A 9,792-nucleotide genomic window follows, 5' to 3' on the forward strand; every position below is an offset into this window, starting at 1 on the left:
CGAAGCCGCTACCAAACGGGCTGGGGGCCGAAGGGGGGGGGGCGTCATGGCGGGAGGGGCAGGGAGTAGGCCCCCCGCCCTGGCGTGCTGGGGAGAGGCTGCACGCCTGGGCCTCCTGGTGGGAGGGGCGCAACACACGTGTGGCTGATGTGACCCTGGTGTGACCCCCTGGAACCTTCTCATGACCCCTATATGACCTCCCCCCCACACGTGAGCCCTCGTGCCCCCCTCTGCCGTGAACCTTCCCCCCCCCCTCCCCCACACCCCTCTCCCCGCCCCCCCCCCCATCCCTTGGGGTTGGGGCCTAGTGTGACAAGCCCCTCGCACACGCGTGTGCCCCCCGCCCCCGCACGTGCATACCCTCCCCCCTTGTTGCGGGGGAGTCCCGGGCGTCCGGGAAAGAGGCGCCGGCGGGAAAAGGAGCCGCTGGGTTTATTGGGGGGGGGGGGGGGGGAAGGTGGCGCCCCTCAGCCCTTTTGGGTTGATTTTACCTGATTTTGGTCCTTTTCCCTCAAAATTCCAACGGCTGGGGGCAAGGGGAGGGGTGAAGGCACCTCGTGGGGGAGGGGGCACTTTGTCACACACAAACGTGCCCTGAAGCTGGGGGGGGCGGGGGGGGGGGGGGATGCCTGGATCCCCCCTGCACCCCCTCCAATGGTCTCTTGTGCAGGTTCTGATGCTGGGGTCCTCCTGGAGGTCATGGGGATTTTGGGGGTCCCAGACACCTAGGTCCGCCCCCCCAAACCCCTTCCTGCCCCAAACCCACCTTTTCTTCCCCCAAAAAAGCAGCGGTGCCGAAAAAACACCTTAAAAAAAGTCAAAATGTCCCTTAAAGGGAGGTGGGGGAGGGGCAGGGGGACCCCTTCCCCCCAAAACCCCCGGGGGGATCCCCCCCCAAATGTCCTTGGAGCAGGGGGGCGCCTCCCCCACCGTATCCCCAGAGGGTGTCTCCCCAACATGGGGGGGTGTCCCAGAAAGAGGGGACTCTTACCCTCATCAGGACCCCAGCCCCTCGCTGACACCGCCGTGGGGCACCCGCCCCCCCCGGTACCCCCGAACGCCAGGGGGGGGCAGCGGGGGGGGGAGGGGGTGGTGGGGGTGGTGGGGGGGGGAAGATCGTGCGGATGGCCCCCCTCCTCGGGGGGTCGCAGGGGTCTCAGGGCCAGCCGCCCCCCCCCGATCTTGGGGGGGGGGGGGAACCCCCCCTTCCCCGCCCCTCCTCCGCCGCCTCCACCACCCCGCCAGGACCCCCAGGACCACCCCCGGCTGCTGCTGCTGCCGCCCCCCCCACCGCTGCGGCCGGGGGCAGTGCTAGGGGGGCGTCCCTTGGGGGGGCGGGGTCCGGTGATACGGGGGGGGCCTCACCACCGGCACGAGCCTGGGTGCAGAGTGGGGGGCTGGCGGCGCTGGGGGCGTCGAGTGCAGACAAGCACACGCGGTAGGTTGCCCGTGGCTGCAGCGCCGTCACCACGTACTCCCCCCGCTCCCCCCGCACCAGGGTTTCCGTCACCGCCCCTGCCCCCGGGCGCAGCCAGCTCAACCGCAGCGACATGCCGGGGGGGGCCGGGGGCCACCGCACCCTCAGAGACCCCCCAGGCGCCGCCTGCACCCACAGCCCACCCGTCGGCGCTGGGACCCCCGGCGATGCCGCTGTGCTCGGTGACGCTGCCATGACACCGGGCGACGCCGCTGCCGCAGCACCCGGTGAGGCTGCCCCCGCGCCTGGCACGGCGGCAGCGGCAGGGGGCTCACAGGCGTCCATCTCCCCCCCCCAGCTCCCCCACTGGCAGCCCCCGCAGCCGCGCCGGCGCCTGGCACAGCAGCCCCTTGACCTCCAGCCCCCGCGGCGCGCGCCGGCGCAGCCAGTCCCGCAGCCAGGCCAGGTTGCAGCCGCAGAACCAGGGGTTGTTGCGCAGCCCCAGGTGGCTCAGGCTGCCCAGGTCGTCGAAGAGCCCCCGCGGCAGCGTGGTCAGGTTGTTGTCCGAGAGGTCCAGGCGCTCCAGTGAGCGCATCCGCGCCAGCGCGCCGGCGGGCACGTGGCTGATGGCATTGGCGGCCAGCGAGAGGCGGCGCAGGCGGGCGCGGGGCAGGTTGGCCGGCGGTGCCGCCAGCGCGTTGCGGCCCAGCGACAGCTCGCTCAGGTTGCCCAGGCGGCTGAAGGTGTCGTCCGCCATGCGCTGGTTGGCCAGCAGGTTCCCGTCCAGCACCAGGCGCCGCAGCGCCGGCAGCCCCTCGAAGGCGCGCAGCGGGATGGTGTGGATGCGGTTGTCGTCCAGCCGCAGCTCCTCCAGCGCCGGCGGCAGCCCCCGGCGGCACGCTGCTGAGGTGGTTGCGCGACAGGAACAGCAGGCGCAGGCGGCGGTTCTCGGCAAAGGCGTCCTCCTCGATGCCAGCGGCCGACACCGAGTTGTCGTCCAGGTGCAGGCGCTCCAGCAGCGGTGCCCGCGCCAGCGCCCGCCGGCACAGCCCGCGCACGTTGTTCTCCTGCAGGTGCAGCTCCCGCAGCGCCGGCGGCAGGTGTGCCGGCAGCTGCTCCAGCGCGTTGGCATACAGGTACAGCACCTTCAGCGCCGGCAGGTGCCCCAGGCGTGCCGGGATGCCAGCGTCACCGATCCGGTTGTTTTGGAGGAAGAGGGTGGTGGCTCCAGCAGGGAGACCCTCGGGCACGGCTGTCAGGCCGCGGTCGTTGCAGTAGACGCGGCCGCCAGCGCAGCGGCACACGGCGGGACAGGCGGCAGCGGTGATGGCGAGCGCAGCGACGGCGGTGGCAATGCACAGGAGGGGAGAGGGGAAAGGAGGGCCCCCCCCCCCCCCGCGGGGCAGCCAGGGTGGGGGGAGGAAGGGGGAGGAGGAGGAGGAGGAGGAGGTGCAGGGGAGGGGGGGCCATGAGGGGAGGGGGGGTCCTGGAGGGGGGGACCGCGGGTAAGGGCGGAGGGGGGCCGGGGACCCAGGTGTCTGGGTGCTGCGGCCCCCCCAGCACTGACCCCAGATACAGGGCAGCGCCCCTCCCGGTGCCCCTCCCCCCCCCCCGATACAGGGGACCACAGCACCATAACCCCCCCCCCATGATCTATAGGGTAGGGACCCCCCCATAGGGAACCTCCCCATAGGAGACACCCCCCCCCCCCATAGGGACCCCCCCCCCCATAGGGGACCACCGTGGGGTGGGGCTCTACCTGGGTCCTCTGCCCGTGGTCCGCGGTCCTCGTGCGACGGGGCCTCGTGCAACGGGCGCTCGTGCCACGGCGGGTCCTCGTGCGAGCCCGCTGCTAACAGCGCCGGTGCTCCATGGCCCCCCCCCCCCCACCGGGGGGGCCGCTGTGGAGAGAGAGGGGTGGTGAGCAGCGGGGCCCTCGTGCGACACCCGCCCTTGTGAAAGGCCCTCGTGCGACACCCGCCAGGCCCCCAGCGGCCGAGCCTCTGCTCTCCCCTCCTCGGGGTGCTAATTACCAGCGCCGCTCCTGAACCGCTCCTAATTAGCAGCAGCTCGTTAGGGCCCCCCCGGGACTCTCATGCCCCAGGGTTGCCCTTGCATCAGCCCCGGCCTCGCGTGAGGGCCTTGCACGAGGGGTCACGTGACCTCGTCCCCAGGAGGGGACCCAGATGTGTGGGTGACACCCCCCCCCCATCTCCCCCCCCCCCCCCCCCATCACCCCCCCCCCCATGCCTGAGTCCCCCTGGCTGGACACCACTGGGGACTGGGGAAAGGGCTGGGGGGCCAGGGAGGTTTTGGGGGTCTGGGAAGGGGTCTCATGGGGGGATGTCACCTTCCAGGGAGCCTGGGCCCCCCTCAGCCCCCTGAGCCCCTCCCCCCGGATGGAGCATCCCTGGGTACCTGGGTGTGGGGGGTGGTGTTGGTGGGGGGGAGGGTCAGAGGGCATTTAAGGGCTGGGGGCAGGTGGGGGAGTCGGGGGGGGGTCTCGTGGCAGGGGGGGTGTCTCGTGGGGGGTGTCAGACTCCCAGACGCCTGGGTCCCTTCCCCCCCTCCCAGGGTCCCTCCCCTCGGCTGGAGCATCTCTAGCTACCCGGGGGGGGGGGGGGGGGGGGGGGCTTGGGGGAGGGGATGGGGGGGATTTGGTGCCGTAAGGGGGGGGGTGGTCTCTCGGCGGGGGGGTCAGGACCCTGGACGCCTGAGTCCCTTCCCTTCCCCCTCGCGGACGCCTGGGCCCCTCCCCCCGGCTGGAGCATCGCTGGGTACCGGGCGGGGGAGGGGCGAGTCGATTTCGGATGGCTGGGGGGGGTGGGGGGCGGGAGACGTCAGGAGGATTTGGGGGGGTCTTAATGTCGGGGGGGGGGGGGGGTCGCTCCTGTGGTACCCGGTGGGGGATGGGCCCGGCTCCCGACCGCCTGGGTCCCTCCCCCGGGCTGGAGCATCACTGGGTACCATGCGGGGGTGGGGATGGGGATGCGGAGCGCAGGGGGAGGTTTCGGGGGGGTCCCGGGAGGGGGGAGGGTGGGGCAGGGGAGCGGGGGGCCCTTACCGGGGTGGGTACCGGCCGGCGCGGTCGGGCCCGGTGCTGGCGGCGGCGGCTGCGGGCGTGGGAAGGCGGTGGAGGGGGGGAAGGGGAGGCGGGGGGGGGGGGGGGGGGGGAGCGCCGCCTCCCGGTGCGCGGGGACCCGGGGGGGGGGGGGCGCGGGGCGGATGCAGCTGAGCGGGGGACCAAAACCCCCTCCTCACATCCCGCAACCACCCCCCGCCCCAGGCGTCCAGGCACGTCCAGGCACGGGGCTTGCACAAGAGCTGGCACGAGGCGCACGGGGCTTGCACAAGAGCTGGCACGAGGCGCGCGGGGCTTGCACAAGAGCTGGCACGAGGCGCACGGGGCTTGCACAAGAGCTGGCACGAGGCGCACGCGCACGCCAGACACTGTTGGGGTGCACGCAGGGGGGCTCCACCGCCAGCGGGGAAGGGGGGGGGTCTTATACCCCACCCCGGTGCCACACATGCCCCCGGATGAGCTGCACACTAGGACCCCCTTGCACGGGGACCCTGCCGTGCGAGGGGGCTCATGCCACCCTCCTGCAGATCCCCACAAGTGCCTTCAGCAGGTGGGACAAGGGGGGCTTTGGGGGGGTGGGAAGGGGAAATCTGGGGACCCTCGGGTGGCTGTTGGGGTTCCCAGGGGTAGTTTGGGTTGGGGGGGGGGGGGCAGTTGGGGGGGGGGTCCCCGGACATGTTGCACATGTGCATGGCGCGAAGGGCAGGTTGTGCGGCACAGGATAAGGCGCCTCCATCACCCAGCTCGCCCCAGGGTACCCTGCCACCGTCTGGGTGACCCCCCCTGGGACCCCCCCCCCAGCCCCGCAGTTTGTCCTCTAAGCGGAACCCCCTGCTCCACCCACACACCCCCCCCCAACTGCCCCCAAGAGGGTCCCAAGTGACCCCCCAGGACTTCAAGTGCCCCACAAGGGGTCTCAGTGCTCCCCCCACCCAGCGTCCTCCCTCAACCCTCTCACCACCCCTCTTGATCCCCAGCTGCACCCATGGGGCTCCCCAAGTGCCCCCCAGCCCCACCTCCCCCCTCCCCCACCCCCGAGTCCCCCTGCGTGACACCCCCCTCCCCGAATAAACAACCACAGCGAGTGGGGCCACGTCTTTATTGGGGGGGGGGGGGGGGGGCGGAGGGAGGGGGGCACGTGCGAAGCCGCATGAGGACTCGTGCCAGGGTTGCACGAGGGCCCACAGGGCCTGTGCGAGGGACGCGTGAGGCCCCGCAAGGTCACGCGAGGCGCTGGCGGGCCCTGCGCAAAGCCCCCGTGCGCCTGCCGGGAGCCGCACTCGGCCCAGGCGAGGCACCGCCAGCCTCGCGTGAGGCCTCGTGCGAGGCGCGAGCTCACTTGTAGAGGATGTCGTAGTGGCCGGGGCGGTAGAGCAGGCAGACGCGGGGCTGGGAGCCCTCGGGGAAGACGTGGGGGTTGGTGGCGCCGCCCTCCCCCCGGTCCATGTATTCCACCAGGATAGAGACGTGCAAGGCTCGTGCGAGAGCAATGATGTGGATGTGGTCACTCTCCTTGCACATGGGTTCCACCTCCTGTGAGGGGAAAAGGGACATCGGGGGACTGTGCCAGGGAGCTTGGGGGTGCACCCGGACGCCTGGGAGGCCGTGCGACGCCGTGCGACGCTGCGGAGGGGCTGGAGGTTGTGCAAAGCCATACGAGGCTGTGCAAACCTGCCGGGGGGCTGCGCAGTGGCCGCCAGGGACTGCGTGAAGCTGCGCAAAGGCCGTCAGAAGCCGTGCAAGGGCAGGGTGAGATCGTGCAGGAGTGTGCAAAGCTGCACAACGCCACGTGAGAGACCGTGTAAGGACCACGCGAAGCTGAGTGAGCGTGCCGGGAGGCAGCACGAGGCTGCGCAAAGCCAGACAGGGGCCCTGGGATGCGACGCGAGACCCACGCAAGACTTGTGCAAGAGCAGTTTGAGACTGCTGTAGTTTGCACAAGGCCGCAAGACACCACGCAAAAGCCGCAGGAGACCCTGTGAAGCTGCGTGGGACCCACGCGAGCCCATGTGATACCCTACATCAGGGGTCCTCAAACCTTTTAAACAGGGGGCCGGCGCGCGGATGAAGTGGCAGAGAGTCATCTGTGGCTGCTCGGTTTCCCGCCCCACCCCCCGGCGGGGGGCGGGGGGGTTCTGTAAATACCAGGGGCCGGACTGAGGACCCTGGGGGGCCATATCCAGCATGCGGGCCGTAGTTTGAGGACCCCTGCCCTACATGAAGCCACGTGAGGGTGCTGCAAGGTGGCACATGGCCCATGCTGGGGCAGCGCGAGGCCTGTGCGAGGCCCTGACCTGCTGGCAGAACTCCTTGATGCTGCGGCCGCCCTCCAGGAACTGCTCGAAGAAGCGGCGGTGGCGCTGGAGGCAGCCAGAGGTCAGCAGGCGCAGGTAGACCACCAGGTAGTCGGAGGTGCTGGGCTCATTGAAGGCCGCCAGCAGCTCCGGCAGTGGCACGCGGCGCTCCACCCGCTCGATCAGCTCCATGAACTGCCAGGAACACACGTATCAGGGGGGCACGGGTGGCGTGACGTGCACGGCCACAGGGGCACACATGCATGTCGTGGACACGTGCTGTCACAAGGGCCCTCATGGGGTCACACACGCGGCCGCAGGGACCATGCCCCCCTCTGTGTTCCCTGCCATGTTCCCACCGTGTTGTGGAAGTCCTCAATGGTGAATTCAGTGAACCCCTGTGCCACCAGCTCCTCCTTGCTGCGGGCCGAGACCTCCTTGAACCTGGATGGGGACCCGGGCATCAGCAGGGGATGCACACCCAGGTGTTGGGGGAGGGAAGGGGGACCCAGGGGGCACCCAGACATCTGGTGGGGGAGAGGCGTGATTTGAGGCGGGGGGGGGGGGGGGGCGGGGCAAGGAGGAACCCTTGGGACTCGGGTGGGGGGACACGTCAGTGTACAGGGGACACCCAGAGGGGGTCCCTGGGGGCTTCGCACCGCTGCAGCTCCTGGCCATCCTCCAGCAGAGCCTCCAGGTGGGCGAAGCCAAAGGCTCGGTAGAAGCAGTTTCCGTCTGGCCGCGTCTTCCGGATATAGGAATACTTCTGGAGCAGGTCCTGGGGAGGGCGGCACAGCACACAGTCAGGTGTTGGGGGTCGGGGGGTGCAACCCGGGTGCCACGAGGCCCTTTACAACTCCCAGTCCTGTACTGGTTTTGCCAGAGGCGCTCCCAGTCCCTCACTGGTGCCCACCTTGATCTTCTGCTGGTAGATGTGGTCATCCTCGGCGTACTCCTTGTACAGCACGGCCAGCTCCAGCCGCTCGGACACCAGTGGGTTCTGCACTGCGATCTGCACCCCATGGGGAAGGGGGGTCAGCGTGGCGGGGGGTCACCGTCAGGGGGAGGGGAGCGACGTGGAGACACCCACGAGAGCGTCGGGGGGGCTGGCGGGGTGCTCACCTCTTGCTGGATCCGGTCCTGCTGTGCCATGATGGCCTCATCGTAGGCCAGGCAGTTCACGCCTTTGGGGGGGGGGGGGGGGGATATTTGGGTTCAGGAGAAGTGTCCCCAATTTCGTAGGGGCCCCCCGTGGCCACTTCACTGGGTGCTGCGGGGGGGCTACGCGGGGCGTCGGGGGAGGGTCCCGGGGTGCTACGGGGGAGACCCTGGGGGTGCTACGGCGGGGCTCTGGGGGTCTCGGGGACGCCGGGCGGGGGCTGTGGGGGCACCGGGCCCCAGCGCGGCCCCCGCGGGGCGCCGGGGGGTCCCGATGGGGGGTCCCCAGGGGAAGCCGGGACGCGGGGGGGAGGCCGCGGGGGGAGGCCGCGGGGGGTGCTCGGCCGGGGCCCGTCGGTACCGTCCGCGTCGCCGCTGAGCGGCTCCGGCTTCTGCTGAGGCTCCTCCGCCGCCATCATCCGCCGCAGCCCCGCCCCGCGCAGCACTTCCGGGTCAGCCGCCCGCCGCCGGCAGCGCTTCCGGGTCAAACCGCCGCCGCGTCACGGCCGCCGTCGTCGCTTAGCAACCGGCCCCGCCCCACGCCGTAGCCTGGGCCCCGCGCGGCCGCGCAACGGCCACGCCCCTCGCTGCAGGCCACGCCCCGCGAGCCCACCTGTGGGACTCGGTCCCGGTGGGACCCTCAGCACTCCGGTCCCGGAGGGCCCCTAAGCCCCGCCCGGTACCGGTGGGACCCTGAGCCCCCCCCCCCCAGTCCCAGAAGGATTCCACCCCCCCCCCCCCCCCCACTACCGGGGGACCCTCATACTGGTGGGACCCTGAGCCCCCCCCCCCAGTCCCAGAAGGACTCCACCCCCCCCCCCCCCCACTACCGGGGGACCCTCATACTGGTGGGACCCTGAGCCCCCCCCCCAGTCCCAGAAGGACTCCACCCCCCCCCCCCCCACTACCGGGGGACCCTCATACTGGTGGGACCCTGAGCCCCCCCCCCAGTCCCAGAAGGACTCCACCCCCCCACCCCCCCCCACTACCGGGGGACCCTAAAGACCCCTCATACTGGTGGGACCCTGAGCCCCCCCCCCAGTCCCAGTGAGACACTCAGCACCCCAGTTCCAGACAGACCTTAACCGCCCCCCCCTCCCCTTACTGGTGGGACCCTCAGCCCCCTCCAGTCTCAGTGGGACCCTCAGCACCTCCCCCAGTACGGGCGGGATCCTGAGACCCCCAGTCCCAGAGGGTTAGGGTGCAGAGGGGGAGGAGGCGGAGGGAAGACCCCGCTCCCTTGGCCCACCTTCCCGCCCTGCCGCGTGCTCCGCGCCCCCTCGCTCCGGTAACGGCTTCCCCCTCACAGGGAGCGGCCGCGAGCGCGAGGTTAAACCGTGCGACAGCTCGTAACGGCTTTACCTGCGCAGGGGAAAACTTGCGCGAGCTTTTCCTAAGCCACACGTGCACACCGTTCGGAAAGGGCAGCCCCGCAGGACCTCTTCCATTTAAAAAAATACGTATTTAAAATCGCTGCTACTAAGGTGCTTCCAAACGCGACCAGAGCAAACGCGCCCCTGTTCCCCGCAGCAAAACGGAATGCATCGCACGGAAAGGATTTATGAGCTTGAGCCCCGTGGGTGCTTTTGCATACGGAGGCAACGAGTATGAGTGCCCGGGCTGCGAGTGGGCAAAGGGCGGAGCGCAGGGAACCCCGCACCGCAGCGAGCGCTCCCGGGGTCCGGTGGCGTGAACTGGGCTGAGACCCCGGCCCAGTGCTCGCCCGGCCAGTGCTCAGCACAGGGTTCGTGGGGCACTGCTGCCATCTAGCGAAAAATATTTGAGTACTGCAGCCGGCCCCGTTGGTGGAGCGCTGCTGCCATCTAGCGAAAATAAATTGG

General features: G+C 70.7%; 2 protein-coding genes across 2 annotated transcripts; both read right to left on the reverse strand.

The window, feature by feature from the left end:
* Positions 1-1,437: 1,437 nt before the first annotated feature.
* On the reverse strand, positions 1,438-4,946 carry LOC121082133 (leucine-rich repeat transmembrane protein FLRT1-like). The gene is given in 5 exon segments (XM_040581466.1): positions 1,438-2,309; positions 2,311-2,903; positions 3,177-3,318; positions 4,482-4,530; positions 4,927-4,946. Coding segments are annotated over 5 exon segments (1,365 nt in total). The 3' UTR covers positions 1,438-1,748.
* Positions 4,947-5,584: 638 nt separating this feature from the next.
* On the reverse strand, positions 5,585-8,449 carry OTUB1 (OTU deubiquitinase, ubiquitin aldehyde binding 1). Its single transcript, XM_040581470.1, has 7 exons — positions 8,313-8,449; positions 7,916-7,977; positions 7,707-7,805; positions 7,453-7,571; positions 7,153-7,237; positions 6,794-6,988; positions 5,585-6,032 (listed from the first exon to the last, which is right to left on the reverse strand). The coding sequence occupies exons 1-7, from the start codon at positions 8,368-8,370 to the stop codon at positions 5,835-5,837; spliced, it is 816 nt and encodes a 271-aa protein (XP_040437404.1). The 5' UTR covers positions 8,371-8,449; the 3' UTR covers positions 5,585-5,834.
* Positions 8,450-9,792: the final 1,343 nt, after the last annotated feature.

This window comes from Falco naumanni, unplaced genomic scaffold (genome assembly GCF_017639655.2).
Source record: "Falco naumanni isolate bFalNau1 unplaced genomic scaffold, bFalNau1.pat scaffold_327_arrow_pat_ctg1, whole genome shotgun sequence".
Classification (NCBI taxonomy): Eukaryota; Metazoa; Chordata; class Aves; order Falconiformes; family Falconidae; genus Falco; species Falco naumanni.